Source organism: Xenopus laevis, chromosome 3S, assembly GCF_017654675.1.
Source record: "Xenopus laevis strain J_2021 chromosome 3S, Xenopus_laevis_v10.1, whole genome shotgun sequence".
Lineage (NCBI taxonomy): Eukaryota > Metazoa > Chordata > Amphibia > Anura > Pipidae > Xenopus > Xenopus laevis.
Window position 1 is genome coordinate 56,012,255 of NC_054376.1, and position 20,729 is coordinate 56,032,983.

General features: G+C 37.8%; 1 protein-coding gene across 6 annotated transcripts in view; it reads left to right on the forward strand.

Moving 5' to 3' along the window:
• LOC108712948 (tight junction protein ZO-1) overlaps nt 1-20,729 on the forward strand; it is a 182,083-nt gene that overhangs the window by 84,066 nt on the left and 77,288 nt on the right. Inside the window, exon 1 of one of the 6 annotated variants that reach the window (XM_018255494.2) lies at nt 16,063-16,561. The exons of the other annotated variants lie outside the window; for them this stretch is intronic. Within the exon in view, the coding sequence (XP_018110983.1) occupies nt 16,535-16,561 (27 nt within the window). The 5' untranslated portion in view covers nt 16,063-16,534. Of the gene's footprint in view, nt 1-16,062; nt 16,562-20,729 lie in introns of those variants that run through there. 6 annotated transcript variants of the gene reach the window in all.

Genomic DNA, 20,729 nt, shown 5'->3' on the forward strand with positions numbered 1-20,729 from the left:
ATAGATCACTAGATTACCAACTCCCTTGATTTGTATATCCCATATATACAGTTCATCTATACAGTTCAGATATATATACACCATCAAGTACAAGTTTATCAATATCATTGTGGATCCAGCGACTAAAGCAGCCTGTTAGTGTGCCTTTGAGGTTACATCAAGTACAAGGTACTGTTATTATTAAAGTGAAAAAGGAAATAATTTTAAAAAATTTGGATTATTTGGATAAATTGGAGTCTATGGGAGGTGGCATTTCTGTAATCTGGAGCTTTCTGTATAATAAGTTTTGAGTAATGGATCCCATACTTGTATAGCTGTTTTAGTGGGGGGGGGGGATTTCTAGGAAGGCAGGCAACACACTATAATAATATTATTTATACATTAAGTAATACCAGGTATTGAAGGAACGGTGATGTTTCTTTAAATGAATAGCAACCAATAGTAATCTGTTCAGTAGCTGATTGTAATTTAACAGCATTTTAAAAAATCTTGATTTTCAAGATGTACTGGTTAGCCAACTAATACACTGTGTACACTATAATAAATGAATTACATGTTCCAAATCTGGTTTCACTATTTTGACTGCCTAACTGTAACCTGTATAGCAGCTTCTGTATATATATATATATATATATATATATATATATATATATATATATACACATACATATACATAGATATATATATATATACACACAGTGTCGGACTGGGACACCAGGGGCCCACCAAGTAATCTTAGACCAGGGGCCCACTCTTAGGCCAAATGTAGCAGCATGAGGGCCTACTGTCACCTGGGCCCACCGGGACTTTTCCTGGTATCCCGTATATATAGAAACAATAAACTTTGCCTTGATTTCTCACTGTATAAACAGGAGAAGACATTCATAAGTACTTAAGGATTATAATTAAAATCTTCAGTCAACTAGGTGTCTCCACTGATCTGATTTCTCGGAAAATGTTGGAACATTTGCATCTCCAAGCGATTGGGGGTTACCTTGTTTCACTAAGCAATAAAATGTATATGCATTTACATCATTTGTTTATTAGTACACCATGGATCAAGATAATGTCCTTTTAGCATCTGTCATTTATCATTATCTACTTTGTGCCGCTATATAGGAACTGGTATAGCAACATGACTTCAGTCATAGCTATTGGGTTCTTTATCGTTTAGATAAGCATATTTATCTCTTTTCTTCAACTCTAATGGCATGTGTCTTAAGTTTTCCAACTGGAATTTTAAGTGCTTTTCTTCCAGATGAACACTTTGCATTCCTGGAGCCAGTTGGGAGGAGGGTATCTGCCAGAGAATGTGGGGGAGTTGAACATAGTCACTGGTAGAACTTAAATATGTCTTCGGTGATGTCAAGCACCTTGTTCAGTTTGAGGCCTTGTGTAGTAAAAATGTGGGGGAGGGAAAATGCTTTTGCAGTATGCTAATACAAATGAGGATGTGAAGCCTAAGATACAGTGCCTGATAAAGAAGAGAGACTTCTTCCTCTACACTTTCCTGTGTTTTGTGTAAAATGATGCACTTAAGAATAGTGGACAGCAGATCTCTGGTGCCCTAATATACAATTTAGTGTCATGTATTTTGGCCTTCTAGAATTAAAAGATTTATAAGAATTTGCTGTTACTAAAGGACTTTAAGCCTATACAGTATGTTTCAGTAAAAAATTATTTCTACAAGTGTAGTTTTCCTAGGTCACATTTATTTGCTACTCAGCTACTAGAACCCTTGGAACGGTTCTCCATATATATAAGCTGGACCAGTTTAATAGTGTAAATACAAAAAGGGGGTTGTGGGAGCACTCCTAAGGCTGAGTAAAAATGTATTAAAGTATAGTGGAAATGCTACTGACTTGGCCAATCAATCAATGCACATTACCTGGTCCCCTGTCTAAGTAATTAAGTTTAATAGTGTGTCTGGTGTCTGTTCCTTCTAAAACACTCAATCTTCGAGGACCAAATAATAAGATTTTTGAGCAGAGAAAACATATTACCTGTTCCTGCAGGTTATATTTCCCACTACACAACCCAATAGGCTGGATTTGCTTCCAAAAAGAATGAATTATATTTTAGTTTGTATCATGTACTAGGTACTGTTCTATTCTTATAGAGATAAAGGAAATCATTTTTAATTATTTATTTGGATAAAATGGAGTCTATTGGAGATGGCCTTTCCGTAATTTGTATCTTTCTGCATAATGGGTTCCGGATAACAGATCCCATACATGTAGAAAGAAATCAAAGGCACATTTTCACCTATTTCTTTGGTCCCTCGTAGACATATCATTTTTAATATTGCATTTTATGTTAATGAAGTCAATATTAATGTTAAGTACAAATGTAATTTACAAATTCAAACTAAACTATACTTTTGTTTTAATTTAAGTTTTCGGGCTTTTTTTCCAGTTTTGGGAGAATGTGAAATGGAGGTTCTATTGAAGCCATCATGTGCTTTCATCTCTCCAGACCTAGATGACTAACTATTAAAGTTATACTATAGATCAGGGGTCCCTAACCTTTTTCACCCGTGAGCAACACAAGCATGAAAAATGTTTCTGGGTGTTGCCAATTAAGGGTTGTGATTGGCTATTAGTAGACCCTATGTGAACTGGCAGCCTACAGGAGGCTTAGTTTGGCAGTACATCTGGTTTTTATGCACCAAAACTTACCTACAAGTCAGGAATTTGAAAAGAATCACTTGCTTTGAGGCCACGGAGAGCAACATACAAGGGGTTGGGGAGCAACTTGTTGTTCACGAGCTACTGGTTGGGGAGCACTGCTATAGATTATCTTTAAACCATGGCTGCTGCATGCAGGAGCAAACACGTATGCAGACAACTAATGTTTCCTAAGCAGAATAAAGTAACGCCTGCATGTTTTACTGAATATTTCTAAAGTGAAATGTTATCACATATTTAGAAAAGTGCAAACCTATTTCACAAGACTATACAGTAGAAAGGTGGATACATCAAAAATACAAATTTCATAAAAATATTGACCAATACAGGCAGGGCCAGAACTAGGGGTGGGTAGAAGAGGCACCTGCCTTGGGGCGCAACAACAGGGGGGCCCCTCCTCCCAACACTATCCTCTCCAATGCTCGCCCCTCTCCTCCGTCCACTCCCTCCCACGCTCTCCCCACCATCCTCTCCGACGCTCTCCCCTCCCATCCAACACTCTCCCCTCCAACACTCTCCTATCCGTTCCCTCTGACGTTCTCCCTTCCATTCCCTCCCCTCCGAAGCTCTCCACCTCCATCCCCTCCGACGCTTTCCCGTTCCTATCCCACACTCTCCCCTCCTTCCCCCTCCTTCCCCTATGTTACTGCGTATGCTCGTGCAGGTTGCATTCTGGATCACTTGCGTTCAGATGCACAAACGTTGAGGCGATTGCGGAGGGGGGATTGGGCTGGCCGGCTGGGTTGCCTAGGGTACCCGGTCAGCTTGTCCTGGCATTGAATACAGGAGGTAAATTTATACCTTGCTTATACATATAGAAAAATTCCCTTTAAAGAAAACTGGTAAATGACAAACAATAGTTTCTGAAGCTGTTTTAGAGCATGAAATATGGTGCATTAAAGGAAAACTATACCCCCAAAATAAATACTTAAGCAACAGGCAGTTTACATCATATTAAGTGGCATATATAAGAATCTTACCAAACTGGAATATATATTTAAATAAATATTGCCCTTTTACATCTTTTCCCTTGAGTATTTTATGATGTTCTTTGTGCTGCCTCAGAGATCACCCAATGGCAAATACTACTAAAAAGTATATTACTAGGAAAATGGTTTATTTACATGAAGCAAGATTTTACATATGAGCTTTTTATGCAATACATTGTTCAGGGGTATAGTTTTTCTTTAAAAGCTTTCTAGTTATGGTACCAATTGTTCAATCTGCACAATAAGCAAAAGCAGAAAAAAATTGATTTGAGTTTAGTTTCATTTTCTAGTGATCTGAGTTCCTGTGATTCAGGCACTGTTAAAATGAAAACATAAAAAAAAGTTTTGGATAGGCTGTCTGGGCCAGGGGTTTACTGTCCTGAAAACTAATATGTAGTATAATAATAACAAAAATGGCATGCATCCTGTCCCTTGGAAATGGGCTTGAAAGTAAGGTCAAAGTGAACCGCTCTGCATTGTTCTTTTGTTTCGGGATCATAAATAGCAACAAACAGAGCATTTCTGTTTCAAGCGTGCAGGTGGTGGGGATTTTCCATGGAGAAAAATCACTTTACACAATGTACTGTCCTGGTGTCAGCAGCCATCTCTGTAGGCAGTTAGAATAAAAAAGAATCAGAAGTCTTCAAGGATTTTACATGTTGAACATGATCTAAACCCAAATATAAAACTGATGTTAACTTACAAACAGGGCTCATCTTAGCACATGTATTTAGTTTAAAATAATTTTTAGTTTGTTTCTATGATATTAGACTGATGATACCAGGGTTTTTTCAGAGTCCAAATAGCAGTGACCCTAAGGCTAAGGGCACACTAGGCGATAGCGCCGCGATTTGACTCGCGGCGACTTTTCGCCGCGACTTTTAATCCGCAATCGCTGGGGAAACTTTGGCGCTGGCGTCTATGGGGAATCGCGACAAATCACCAGCGTAAAAACACACGCGGCGATCTTTTTTCTATTGTCGCTCGAAATCGCCTAGCGAGGCGATTTCGAGCGACAATAGAAAAAAGATCGCTGCGTGTGTTTTTACGCTCGCGATTCCCCATAGACGCCAGCGCCAAAGTTTCCCCAGCGATTGCGGATTAAAAGTCGCGGCGAAAAGTCGCGGCGAGTCAAATCGCGGCGCTATCGCCTAGTGTGCCCTTAGCCTAAGTGACTATACATCACCTACAGGTAGCCTTAGGGCCCTCACACCCCGATTTTGAAAGAGAGATGCAGAGCTGAAAGCCTGGTACCAGATGTTTAAATTTGGTAATAGCTCAGAAACCAATACTGATAGAAAATGCTGGAAAGTTCACTCTAAGTAAGTTACATTTAGGTTTAGATTCTGATGTCTTTGTATGTTTTGCAGGTATTATTGAACTCTTTGCACATAGGCATAGCTATATTGTTTTTAAAATAGTTTTCCTTCTTGGCAATTAAAAGGCTAATTTATCATGTCCCCATATTTTTCTACCAAGATGAAGCAATGGCCCTCATTTGGTTAAACACATTTTGATGAACGCACACAGGTATCAGCTTTAATGAATATGTCAATTTTTTTTAAACAGTAAAACTGTTCTTGGCAATCAAGATGAAATGATAAATGTGGATACTAAGAAACTGCTAGGAATCCTTTAGAATAAATGATTAATTGGGTGCTATCTAATTAATTATTCATGCATCAGCGTCTAAGGCAGCGTTTACTGGTTTAATATATATTTAGAAATACACTTCAGAATGCCTTATTTGTATATAATGTTGTTATACAGAGTTAGGCATAATACCGTACAAGTTTTTTCTGCACAGCAGGCTAACTCTAATATGTATCTGTATTCATTAATGGTGAGTCTGCACTCCTCACTGCAAATAACAGCATTCTGAGCAAGCTACAAGCTACAAGCATAAGTAAGTTCTCTGCATGACTATGCGCGCATGTAGCCTAGAGAAACGGCTTGAATTTTATTTCACGCTTTGTCAAACAAAACATTCCATCTTCACTTATACACAAAAATAGAAAAAGGATCAAGGCAGCTGAGAAGAAAATGTATAGTGGCAAAAAAGCGGTAATGCATGCACTTTGTAAAATCAATGTATAGAATACATCTTTTTCACATATGTACCAGAAAAGCTTTTAAACTGCAGGGTGTACCACATATACCTGAATACCAATGGAGGAAATGAAATGTTTTATTAATTTTTTAATGGTAAAGTATTTTTTATTACATTATTAATATTTAAATCATTTAGATTTTATATAAATATTTAATTCTGTCTCCAACCTCAGCCGATCCATTTCAGAATAAGTCAACTGCATAATTAAAGCAATAACACAGCTTTCCATATTTTTTCCTAGCTTGCCTAATAATATGCATACGCTGTACATAGTTGTAGCATCTAGTACATAAGCAACAACTACTGAAGCTTACCGGTAGTTATTCACTTAAAGTGGATCTGTCACCTAGACATAAAAAGCAGTATAATAAAAGTCCTTTTCAAATTAAACATGAAATCCAAATTCTTTTTTTTTATTAAAGCATTCATAGCTGTTGTAAACACATTTAAAAATCTCAGCTGTCAATCAAATATTGTCTGCCCCTCTTCTATGCTGTAGGCACAGAGGCGGAGCAGGCAATTATATTTCACTTTCCATTCAGCACTTACTAAATGTCACTGCACTCCCCACATTCCCCCTCTCTCTTTAGTACGTAATTGTGTAACCAGTGCATGGGGAGGGACATCGGGTGCGATACACAAGGATTGCAGGTGCACACCTGGTCGCTCAATTCCCACACGGTGCTTGGTGTATAGGAGGACAGCACCTCCACCAATCAATATCAAAGAATGAAATACTCCAGCACACGTTCTGCTTAAGGGTTATACCTGTGTTTTTTTGCGGCTTTACATTAAACACAGGTATAACCCTTAAGCAGAACGTGTGCTGGAGTATTTCGTTCTTTGAGGGACATCGGGTCCCCCATTCTGGTGCACAAACAAGATTTTGAGCTTATGCAAGTGTCCACAAAATGGCTCCTGCCTGCTTGCTATAATTATGAATTCCCAGACCGAAGGAAACAAGATTAAAATAATTTATATAGTGTAATTAAAGTTTATTTTGCTTGACTAATGTGAAAAATTAGGATTTGGAATTGTTTTTTTGGGTGACAGGTCCCCCCTTTAAAGTAGTTTTTGTGTGGGGATGTCACATGTAGTCTTTATTTTGCTCTAAATAATGATTACGAATGGTCCGGAAAATTAGTTGGTGCTTTCTTGGCTTAATCAAGGAATAAGGAATTTTCTCATCCTTTATTTGTATAGTGTCAGTCTATCCTGCAGTACTTGATTGCTGATGTTTTACATTGTGAATGAAGCATTATATAGACATTTGAGAATCCTTGTTTTACTAACCAATAGTGGAAATAGAAAATGTTGAATGTTTTATTTTTGCAAAACCACAACCTCCCACGCCGTACCGTGGGGGCTTATTTCTTACTGGTTGGATATTAGGTTTTTTAAACCACGACTAAACTCACAAACTGAATTTTTAAACGTGTGAAATACGTAAACCTCTAAAAGTATGAATTGATTTAAAGTGGTCCAGTGGGATCAGTGCAGCTGCCATTGAGTCTATAGCACCTATATATTGAACTTGATGGGCGCGTGTCTTTTTTCAACCTAACTTACTATACAATGTTACAGATTGACAATGGGAGAGTGGCCAGCTTGATATATATATAAGGTTGAACTTGATGGGCGCGTGTCTTTTTTCAACCTAACTTACTATACAATGTTACAGATTGACAATGGGAGAGTGGCCAGCTTGTTACATCGATTTTAAAGTATTGATATTTCTGTGGTTAGCCTCTGAAGAACTCTTAATCAAATCTCTTTTTTAAAGAATCCACTCACACACATTTAAAATACTATAATTGTTTCAGCTTTGTAATGGGCTTAAAAGAAGGGTAATACTGATATCTTACTTTTAACAGCCAAATTCTTCTTGTTGCAATTGGGTTACCTAGCTGTCATTACAGGCCAAAGCTATAAGTATTAAGATAGATTCCCTAATGCTTCTTGCAAAAGTGACATTTAGATGAAAACACTTATATCCAGTATATCATGAATATACACATCACTGAAACAAACCTTTGAAATTGATTGTGTGATGTATACTTTATATCTAGTAATAAATACATAATCAAAATTTGAAGGATTGCTGCAGTTATCAGTGTGGAAAGAATTAGACGACAACAATTATAAACAGGTCAATATTGTGCATGCTAACGTATTGTAAGTGTGGAAATAATGTTCAATTATTCCATATCTACTGGATATTATATGCTACAGTTTCTTTGTAATGCAATTAATATGAGTATGAGTGATTTATGAACCTGTTTTGACATTTGCTTCCTTAGGGAAGCAAATATAAAAACATATGTCATGGCAAATATTTTTCCATGAAAAAAATGTCTGTAGACTCTAATGTATAGTTTAAAGAATGTTGCACAGTTTGAAAAATATCATACAGAAAAATGTCCATTAACTTCAACGCATTTGCTGAAAATTTTCAGCGATCGTATCAGATTTTCCCATCACTGCTAAAATGTGAACTGAAGGTTTTTCAAGTATATTGGTATTCAGAAAAAGTTGGAAGTCTTTCCCTGTAGGTTGGAAGCAGGCATATCCATCGTAATTTAAGCTTTGAGAAAGCTTTCATGTTGCTGAATCTCAAGTCTAGTTACTAGTTTTTAAGATCTAGAAATTACTAAAGCAGCTGATGCTTTTCCTGACACTCTTAGTCGGGTGCTTGAAACAATAGTTGCTCAACAGTATTGGAATTTGTATGATCAATAGCCACTTCTGTATTCTACTTTTAACTGCAGATATTACCAAGGTCAAGGTTTTCCTCATCAGCATATACAGCAAAGCAATAAATGTCAGGTTGCTCCAAAGAGTGAAATATTTACACATATAACAAGAGTAACATAAAATCAACCAAGGGCACTGCATAGTGGATAGCTTTTGCTATTAGCAGAATAAAGCCTTTTAATAAAGCAACAACTGAATATAACAGTTATCTCACACCACATTCCACTTCTCTGTCCAAGAATTTAGTACAGAAATATAGGACTTGCTAGCAGAAAAGACATCTAGGGCTTATGTTGTAGCACACTTAAGCTTATATTAAGCTGTAAAGCTAAAAATGGTTGTAGTCCAATAAGGAAAAACTTGAGAATTCTCAGGCAAATCTAAGGATTTGCTGGCAGATAAGACATCTAGGGCTTATATTGTAGCACACTTAAAGTGGACCTGTCACCCAGACACAAAAAGCTGTATAATAAAAGTCATTTTCAAATGAAACATGAAATCCAATTTCTATTTTTTTATTAAAGCATTCATAACTGTTGTAAGCTCATTTAAACATTTCAGCTGTCAATCAAATATTGTCTACCCCTCCTCTATGCCCTGGGCATTGAGGCGGGGCAGACAATTACTTTCACTTTCCGTTCAGCACTTCCTAGTAATTGCTGCTGTCCCCACATTCCCCCGTTCTCTTCACAGTTTAATTGTGTAGCCAGTGCATGGGGATGGACATCAGGTCCCCCATTCTGGTGCACAAACAAGATTCTGAGATGATGCAAGGCTTGCCTTAATAACAGTGTCCACAAAATAGCTGCTGCCTGCTTGCTATAATTATGAGTTCGCAGACTGAAGGAAACAAGATTCAAATAATTTATATAGTGGCATTAAAGTTCATTTTGCTTGACTGATGTGATAAAATAGGATTATGAATAATTCTTTTGGGTGACGGGTCCCCTTTAAGCTTATATTAAGCTGTAAAGCTAAAAATGACTGTAGTGCTATAAGTACAAATCTGAGAATTCTCAGGCAAATCTAATTTGCTGGTGAAGAGACCAAAAATCTCTGTTCACAGCACTGCATATACTTTGTAATGCTGTATGTAATTTTTTTTTTTTCCTTTAAAATAATAAAACATTAATGTATAATCATTACCCAGTTGCTTTGTTTTCCAAGATTCTATGAAGTTATACTGTAATTGTCCTTTAACAAACACAGGAGACTGTTCTAACACATATGATGGAATACAAAAAACTGCAGACCCTGTAAAATCAACCTATAATGTGACTGTGTTAATTTGTTGGATGCATAACTTCATAGCTGCCTTGATTACTTGTAGGCTAGATCATACCTCCCAACTGTCCTATTTTTCATGGGACAGTCCCGATTTTGACAGCTCAACCCTCAGTCCGGGTTTGTCCCGACTTTCTCTTTGATCTCCTGCACTGAACTGCCAGAAAAAAAACTGAAAATGTTTCTAACTTACTTGGCAGAAAGCCCAGAACAGCCAGAGCAGCTGATAAGATACTTTTGTAACAATATCAAGATAAGCAAATAAGTTATTGTAACAATATAAGATAACAGGTCCCTTGGGGAAAGTTTGAATCACACCTTAAAGGGCAATTCACCTTTATTAGCAAAACTGTAATAACTGAAAAAAAACACAGAAATATGTCCAAACTTTCATAACTTGCCAAATTTTGTAAAATGAACATAGTAATTAGGGGTGTGGTCACAAAATGGGCATGGTCAAAAATTGCCACGTAGTGCTCCACCTTTTTTGTCCCTCTTTTTATTTCCAATATGTTGGGAGGTGTTGAAGACGTTTCACTACTCATCCAAGCAGCTTCTTCACTTCACATGACTGGTGTAGGAAGTTCTCGGCATATAGACTCTTCCACTAATCCAATCACAATGGCACATTGTGCTGTTCACATTTACTTTTTTCAGATGTCACCTTTCTGAATACTTACAATGTGCCGTTGTGATTGGATTAGTGGAAGAACCTATATGCCGAGAACTTCCCACACCAGTCAGTTGTACTGAAGAAGCTGCTTGGATGAGAAGTGAAACGTCTTCAATAATTACTCAGCAAGTCCAGTTGTTTTTTGAATTACTTATATTAGATATTACTTATGTGGTATCACCAAATTAAAATGGCTATCCTGCTTTCATTAAGAAAAGGGTGATTTCAATAGGTTCTCTTATCCCATTCAAAGCATCTAATCGTTATATAACTTTTACAGATCAGTAGAGTAAAAAGAGTGTCCTTGGAAAACTTTGATGGAATAGAATCATTGTTTAGCTGCTCCTCTACTTATTTTAGGTAATATATGCTGGTGTTGGTTCTTAGTACTTAGCTTTTATTTAACCATATGACCAGTATAGTGTTTCTACTGGATATACCCTAAGCCTAAAGCAGCTGGTCTTTCTGAGTATTCTTGTCCAGCTTAAAGGTAGCCATACACAGAGAGATCCGCTCGTTTGGCGATGTCTTCCTGATACAGTAATTAAACGAAGTTGGGGGTAATTTGCCAGGATCACCCACCTGTTAGTAAGTGAAAATAAGTGAAAAATAAATTCAAATCAATAAACCAAGTCTTATTCATGTAGAGACCAAAGATAACATAGGAACAGGAGTCAGGAAATAACTAGCTATGGGTCCCTGGTTTCTAACTATGGGTCACTGGCTCACACAAGCTAGGCTATTTCCGTGGATTTATTGTGTGCGCAAGTTACATTACTGTTTTACACTAATATACTAAAATTTTGCCCTGTTCCAATCAAGGCAACAATGAAAATGTTTTTTTAATTACAATTTATGACTACTATTTTACTGTTCTACTAATTAGTGAAAATGGAATTCTGCATCAGGTCAAATATAAATTTTTAATACAACTGTTTTAGAAATAGTATTTATTATTTCTCTTACATTATTAAATACCTAAAAATCCCTTTTTACTCTTGCTGACAACTTACTTATGCTGTGAATCACAGACCTTGTCCAACAAACAGATTCCAGCATTATTCAGCAATTCTGTTGAATTGTTAGTACTATAGTTACTAAACATTCACTTCCCTTTGGGACATGCGGTTACAGTTACCCTTTAAGCATTCCCCTGAAGACAGACATTACCTGCCCACAGAATACTTTCCTTTCCATCTGTAGCCAGCAGTTTGCAATTCTCAGCTAAGCCTGCTAGAATATGAACTACAGTTGATGCAGAGATGAAAAGTAAAAAAAAATTTGTAACATGGCTTGTAAACAGTGTTAATGTATGTCATTAAAGTTTTACAAAATGTTTCTTTAGTTGCATTGCCACAAGTTGTAAACACAGTTACTATTGCCAGGATGTTACAGAACTACTGGCATGGAATGCCATGGAGGTTATTCAACAAGTCAGAGAAATCCATGCCCTGTTTAAAAGGATTTTCCAGCAACATGTCCCTTCTGTTTCTGTTCTGGCAATTATACAGAGAGTAACTTAATTAAAGTGACATACTGTAAGGTGCATTTATTCTGGGGATTATCTGACAATAAGTAAGGATTGCATAATAAGTGGAGTGTTCAAACGAGGACAAACTGCAATTTAATTTTCTGTTTAGATTAAATAACTAATGATAATGGAATGTTGTTACCACAATCATTACCAAGCACCATTCTACTGACAAAAGCTAATAAAATGCATCCTATATTCTAATTTGTAGTAGTTATGGTTTGTATGGAGGGGATTGTCCATAGATGGAAGCATGTTTTAGCAATGATCATGCTCATTGTACATGTTGGTGCTTTATACATATGTGGTGGTAATAATAATTGGTAGTTGTGGTAGTAGTGCTATACGAATGTGCCACTTGCACTGTATTCCTATTTAAAGGTGTTGTTCACCTTCCAAACACTTTTTTTCAGTTTAGTTGTTTTCAGATTGTTCACCAGAAATAAAAACTTTTTTCAATTGCTTTCCACCTTTAGTTTTTTTACTGTTAACCCAAAATTTAAGCTAAAAGTTTAATGTTTGTGTCTCTGGTGTTTTAGTCTGGCAGCTCAGCGATCCAGAAGCATTCTGAACTGTTTAAATTTGCTACATTTAGTTGCTACATTTCTCAGCAGCATCTGTGGAATATTAGCAACTATTTTATCAATTATAACAGCTGCCTTTAAACTTTAGAGTCCTGTGCGGAACCAATTTGTTACACCTGACTGGCAACCCGCATACTTACCCGCTTGGACTCGCTACCCGACCCACAAGTACCTTATCCACAACCCGATCCACGACCTGCTGACCATCAAGAAACAGGAAGTGCTGTCATTGTAAACCGGAAGTGACAACATTGGAAGTTGGCGTGATCAGAAAAAAAGGAGGAAATCAGGTAGTGCTGTCGTCGTAAACCGGAAGTGACATCATTGGAAGTAGGCGTGATCACAAAAAAAGGAGTAAAACTCGCTATTGAGAAGACCCGCGACCTACAAATACAGAGAACTGCCGACCCGCGTCTATACCCGCTCCCAAAACTTCTATCTGCAACCTGCAGGGTTTTGCGGGTAGCCCGCGGGTACCGGACCCGCTGCAGGACTCTATTCTGCTCAGCAAAGATAAGAAATGTCTCAACTAAATGTATCAATTTAAACAGTTAAAGAGTAGGCGACCCCCCTCCCAGAGCTGCTTTAGAATATGAAAAATTAAGCTTTATACTTTAATATTGGAAAAAAGGTCACAAATAGAAAAAAGAAAGTAATTGGAAAAAGTCTTTATTCCTGGAGAACTATCGGAAACCAACTGAACTGAAAAAAAAGTGTTTGAAGGTGAAGTACAGAATACAAACTAAGTAAAATAAAAGGTGGTATTGCTGTTACATGGATTATAGGTTGTGCACTTATTATGGTTGACATACTTCTTATTGCTTAAAATTCTGGGACAATAACAAAAGTAAATAATAATAATAACAAAAGACTATAATGACATGCTTTATTTTCTTATTCTTTCAAATGTAAACAAACAATTAGGATGTGAGGTTATCATATAATAGAACAAACCAGATTCCAAACCAATGACATGATCAGATGATTCTGAGGGGGGAAAATGCACAAAATTTGCCCCAATTGTATGGATGTTATCTGCAAGTTACAGTTGCTTGTCAGGTACTGAGTAATGTGTCAGTCAGCATCTCCAGACAATGCCTGTTAATGGTGGCTGGTTTTGCCAGAAAAGTAAATGGTGGTGATTTTAAAGGGGAACTGTAGCAAAAATGAAAATTGAATATAAGCTTCAGCATTCTGAAATAAGTTTTCTAAATATAATCTATTAAAAATTCTGTACCATTTCTGAAATTATCAAGTTTAACTTCACTATCCCTCTCTTGGCATCCCTTTCTCTTCATTCTGTCTTAATGCAGGAGTTAAGTCAGATATTCATTGACAGTTAGATCCAATATATCTTATAGAGGGGCTCCTTTTAAAATCACCAGAAATCCTGTCTCTTTGCATGTAGAATTTGTTATTTTTGTACTGGAATCAGTTGAGTGAGCTCTAATACATCTGTTAGGAAATTAAGCCCCCCCCTATAATATATGTCGGATCTAACTATCAATAAATATCTGACACCCAACTACTGCAAGAAGACAGAATGAAGAGAAACAGATGCTGAGAGAGGAATAGTGAAGATAAACTTATTTCAGAAACAGATGCAGAATGTTTAATTGATTGTATTTAGAAATGTTGTTATTTCAGTGTACTGAGGCTTGTATTACATTTTTATTTTCACGATAGTTCCCCTTTAAGCTTTTTGTTTCCCCATCCCAAATGGGGACAAAAAACTTTATGTGGTACTGCCTAAACTAAAGGGTAAAAGAAGTCACACAGGCCCAAGAGGTAACTTTGTTTCTAAAAAGCATCCTCTTTGAAAAAGTTACTAAATATTAACCATTTCAATTTAAGTAACAGTATCTAGTTAAGTAACAAATACAACAGATACATTGTATAGAGAGAAACTTTGTTAGATTGTAACAACAGATTTGTATTATGTGTTGCAGGATGAATTACATATAGAACTTTAAGGGCTCTTACAGACGAGCGTTTTTACCTGCGCTCCCCTGAGTTCTGTTTTTCTGCATTCAGCCGCAGGGGAGCGCAAGGATAGACGCATTACATTTTTTCCAATGGGGCTGTACTCACAAAGGCGCGTGTAGGCGCCGAATGCAGGTTGAGACGCAACATGCTGCATTTTTCCTGCGTTCGGCGCCTAACACAGGCGCGTGTAGGCGCCGAACGCAGGAAAAATGCAGCATGTTGCGTCTCAACCTGCATTCGGCGCCTACACGCGCCTTTGTGAGTACAGCCCCATTGGAAAAAATGTAATGCGTCTATCCCTGCACTCCCCTGCGGCTGAACGCAGAAAAACGGAACGCAGGGGAGCGCAGGTAAAAACGCTCGTCTGTAAGAGCCTTAAGAATATGTTTAAAGATGATTTGGGATGGTTGAAGGGACACACCAGGTGGTGATATTGGCATCATGTAGTGCATATTTAAATTTTAAACTATTTGTTATAGCGCCATGTATAAACAATTTTACAATTTTTAACTTTTTAATCCATAAGATCTTAAATGAATTATATGTAAATGAGATGTATTCTGATTGGTTGTTAGCACCATGACGTAATTTTTTTGGCGCCTTTTGCCACTGTTTAAGTATTTAAGCACATTTTGCACATAACATTATATCCTTGAAAAAGGTCCCAAAGAGGACAAAACGTTGGAATTGTATGAGATGTGTGTGAAATAAAATTACACAAAGGGTAGTGCTGGTCCCGGAATTTCTTTCCAAATAGAATATATATATATATATATATATATATATATATATATGCCTAAATGCACATAATCAACTTATATTATTGATTAAATTGTTCCTTTTTGCAAATAATGCATCCAAATCAAAACCTGTGCCAGGTAAGCAATGTATCCAGGGCAGTTGTGCCAAATGAGTGTATCCAGTGTATTAGTGCTATATCCATAGTACCAGTGTATTAGTGCTATATCCATAGTACCAGTGTATTAGTGCTATATCCATAGTACCAGTGTAATAGTGCTATATCCATAGTACCAGTGTAATAGTGCTATATCCATAGTACCAGACTGTGCTGCACTTTCCAGTATCCCCTCGCAAAATGCTAATATATCCAGTACAGCATTTCTCTGAGCAGCAGTCGGTGTGTTCCTCAGCTGTATGGCCTTCGTGGGCTTTGTACCAAAGCGATAGATCCAGTGCAGAGTCTCGAACAAAAGCAATACACTCCAAGATGACTTAGTACCAGGGCAATACAGCCAGTGATCTGAACTTGTTGTGCCAGTGCCCTATGATATCCTAATCCATTGAAATCCAGGCAGGACGGGTCTGCGGAATGTACAAACCAACAGGGGCATCTTGCTCAGTGTTTCTAAGTATTGCTTTTTTATATATGGACAAATATACACAATACACCCCTACAATATGTTTCCGAGATCTGTTTGTAACATCCTAGACAGGAAAAGCAGACCGGACACAGGGAGAAGTAGTACAGGATGCGCACTGTGCGTATGCTACTCCCCTCTCGCAGGGAGTGGTTTCTCCCAGGCGGCCATGTCCGCGGTTGCTTGGAGAAGGGAGGAGGGAAGTGAATAGACTTACAGTATAGCCGGGCTGCGCTGCCATTGCACTGTAGAGCCGAGTGCTGGGAGAAGGGAGAAGTGGAGGCACGACAGAAGTCTGCCATTTCATGGAAGAAGTCTTTTGAGCGGCCGTGGGACTGAGCTGGAATAAGGGAAGTAAAAAAGAAACTTTTGGGCTGCCTCCCGGTTACTCTGTCCTCTGCGGCTGTTGCTTTCTGTTCCGTGAAAGTTCCGTTCCCCCGCCCCGCTGGGAGATGAGCCTCCGGGCCGTGTGAGGGCTGGGGGGAGCCGTTCTTCTGGGGACTCATACTGACACCGGCCCTCCAGGGAAAGGGTGCTGAGTGCGGGGAATCAAGATGTCGTCTAGAGCGGCTGCCAATAAGGTAAGTGAGGCTGATGGGGGTAGAAATCGTGCGACTGTAGTGCGGCCGGGAAGGGGGGTGCTACCTACCTACCTACCTACCTACCTACCTACCTGCTGCTGGACAGAGAGCTTCCATTCTCCCGACAGCACTAGAGTTCCCTCTCACTGTAGCGCCAGCATAGTCTGTGGCGCAGCATCTCGCTATGTATAAAAAGCAGAGAAGTCACATACTATGCGCCCCCCCCCTTCTGTTTCCCTCCCAGCATCCCTCTATGGTGGAGCTGCAAGTTGTCCTTGTGCAACAGATGGAGGGGCTGCACAATGTACTTCACCTTCTCCAAGCTCAGGAAACACACATACTAGAAAGAGCTCAGCGCCTCACGCCCTTGTACTTCACTTGTTGCTTGTAAACTACAACTCCCAGCATTCCTCCTTACCCTCAGCCAATAATTGTTGCCAGGAACTTTGTTTTCAGTAACCACCTGTTTTTGTTTTGTTTTTCAAAGAGCAGAAGATATATATTGTTGAATAGATTGTAAGCTTCTTTGCGCAGGGCCCTGTTTTTCACCTGTATCTGTTTCTATGTTTAGTAAATACACCCTTCTGTTTTATGAGTACATGCTGTTGATAAAAAATAAGGCATGTTTCATCTCCAGCGCAGTGTACATGGGGGGTGGTGCAAATTATAGATGTGAACAGACAGTGTGCTCCCCTCTCCTTATATTTGTTTAGATCATGATAGTTGTCTATGGTGTGCTTGTCAGAAGGGGGAGCCAACCATGGATATAGGTTTCATTGTGGGAAATTCATGGAGTTGAGAGCTTAGTGGAATGTCTGCTATTGATCTGCATTGCAGCTTGAATAGCAGAGTTGCAGATATTCCCCTTATCAGAAGAGTGGATTAGCCTTGGTGATCTGCTTGTATAATAACCTTTAGCTACAATGTTCAGTTAGCCCTTTATGTAGGCTTGCACTTGGATTTCTCATTTAGGGACAATGTGAATTATTCCTCTTTAGCCCAAGGCCCGGTCTGTCACTTTCAAGGATTCTGTTCTGTGATAGAAATAAATAGGGTGCTGATTGGAGTTCTTATTATCTGGGAGTGTGATGACTGAATATTTTGGCTTCTAAATGGCATTCTGGAAGGTTTATAGGGCCAAAGATTCATATATACTGTTTATAGATTCATATATAGTGTTTATAGGCTTGCCATAAGTCACCTTTATACGTTGTTCTGTACTCTTGTCATCAAATTGCGTGAATTTTCATTTTGAACTTTACATTTATGAGGAGTATGAGAAGTCGCGTCATGAATTGCACATGGTTTTGGTGTGACCAATTTGTAATACTGAGGAATGAGTGAAAAAGTAATTATGAGTATAACTATTAAGAACATCTTCCTACTCGTTGCACTCACTTAAAGGGATACAGTCATGGCAAAACATGTTTTTTTTTTTTTTTGTTTCTTTATTTTTCAAAATGAATCAGTTAATAGTGCTGCTCCAGCAGGCTTCTGCACTGAAATCCATTTTTCAAAAGAGCAAACTGAATTTTTTTGTATTAAATTTTGAAGTCTGATATGGGGCTAGACATATTTCCAGTTTCCCAGTAGCCCCCAATCATGTGACTTGTGCTGTGATAAACTTCAGTCACTCTTTACTGCTGTACTACAAATTTCAGTGATGTGACCCAGCCTAACAACAGTACAATGGGACATTAACCATTAGTTCCCTAACACAAGATATCAGCCGATCCGATCAGTAAGCAGTTCCATAGTGCAGCTCTTTCTGAAAGCACATGACCAGGCAAAATGACCTGAGATGGCTGCCTACACACCAATATTACAACTAAAAAAAAAAATCATTTTTTTGGTTCAGGAATGAAATTTTATATGGTAAAGTGAATTATTAGCAGTGTAAACAGTGTAATTTAGAAATAAAAACTGCACCATAAAAATGTCAGAATCCCTTTAAAGGATTGTTTTGGTCCATCTAAAATAGTATGGAAATCTGTGGTGCTAATGATTAGGAGATAAATCTGAGAATGCAGGAATTTCTGTATCTGTGCCCTGCATAAATCGCTAGAAAAGCATTTTGTGAGCCTTCTGAATCTATTCTACACTCTGAGGGTCACACATTTTATTTAAAATATTTAAATAGATGATTGCCAGAATCGTGTGTTACAGTGGGACTTAACTTTTAGAGTTTGAGTCATTTCCATTGGCAGTGTGTGCTCACTTTAGCTCCACCTCAGTTGTTGCCATCCTCTGTGCTGGATGTGTGTATTGGGAGGAGGGATGAGAATGGCCTGGGATCTTTGTTTTTTTACCTCCTCCTTCTGACACAAGACGCAGAGGTAGTGGAAGGGAGGGGACCATCCTGTTGGGAAGAAACAGGAGAGGAATCTAGCTTCATCATCTCTACATGCAATTTATGTAGAGCTCTGTGTCTGTTAAAATTACAGAGGTCCTTCTCCCAAAATCTGTTGTTGAACAACCTTATTCTAAGCAGTTTATATATATATATATATATATATAAACAATAATATATATATAAAATAATATATATAATATAAACAAGGGAAAGTTGTGCTCACCTCTAATTTTTAAAACCATTAGGCGGGTGTGCAATGAGGCTGTGACCACAAAATACATATAGACAAATACAAGAGTCCTCTGCACTCAACCCATTATCAGTATATTTAAGACAGCGACATTTTGTGCATACTGCTACTGAAAAATGCCTTACCCTTTAAACAAAACAGGGATTGTTTGTCCATATATTGCAATATATTTAAGATGGCCAACTACGTCAAAGTCATCCCATATCTGGCAAGTCCTATGCTCAATTTTCATCTGATTCATTAAGAATTCTATTGCTTCATTATACATTTTGCAAAGGGACTAAGTTTTACCTGAAATTTACTAGTTGCTTTCAAATGTAAAAAAATACATTTGTATTGTCTGCACTCCTGGCTTTTTCACCTGAAACAATGTAGCAGAAGCAGATTATTATAACCAGGAGGGGAACTGGTTTCTGTTAAACTGTTTTAAGAACCACAGAACAGATAGGGAGATAAACAAATACAGATTTTAATTTTTTTTTTTTTACAAATAACTTTAAATACACTAAACATTTCTAATTTAATGCATATTAAATTAATATTTAAGTAAATTAATATTAAAGTTTATGTATAAATATTATAAATAATATACCACAAACTAGTAACTATTAGGTTAACTAATAGGATAGTTTGCATATTTAATTTCATTGTTTTGTTGCATGTCTAAGTTCTTTACCTTGAATTTCTCTAGTGGGTTATATGTTTTATGTAATATGTTTAGTTATGGGTTTGCATTTAACTTGCTAAACTGTATGCCATATAAGGAGTATATCCAAAAAGAGAATTTTGTAAAACAATTGCATTTTACACTCGCATAAATATTATCTCACATCTTTAGTGGATACTGTTGGATCAGTCTTGGGAAAGTACTTGTAAATGCAGGTGTGTGGGTGTACTCCAACTTGCTCAATGTGCTAAATAACCTGAAGCTATGGGAGGGGAAACATCTGATGAGTTAATATGTAATATTTAATAAGTGTAGGATCTATTGCATTGCTTGGCTTAGGCTGAGATGATATCATCTGGAATTTGTTCATAAGGATGATCAGTTTGATGAGTGTTGTGCGCTGTTGCAAGTAGAGTTTCTGTACAGAATTAAAACTCAGCAGTTTGTAGAGCCAGGCTCTGGTATGTGCACCTAGTAAGCACCACTGATAAGAGAGAACACTCTTTGTTTTCTGTCTGACTTTATAAAACTTTTAACATGTTCAATAAATGAGTTCCACTTTGTAGTAGGCAATGATATATTTTATTATTTTTTACTGAGTTATTCTTTCACCAAGAGACAAATTTACTATACAGAATGATAAACTATGAATAATGCAGACGTTGTTTAACAAGGCAAGGTTAACATTACTGGCATTTAGTGTTTTAAATATAGACTAGTGATAAGGGCTTTAGGGCTAGTCCACACGGGGAGATAGCCCTGCGTTTGCGGTCGCGGCGACAAAGCGCCGCGCCAGTCGCCGCGACCGGCGCAGGCGACAGTTTTGTATGGGCGCCTATGTAAAAACGCCTGTGCTAACCACACGAGGCGATGCGCTTTTCAACAGTCGCCTGAAAAA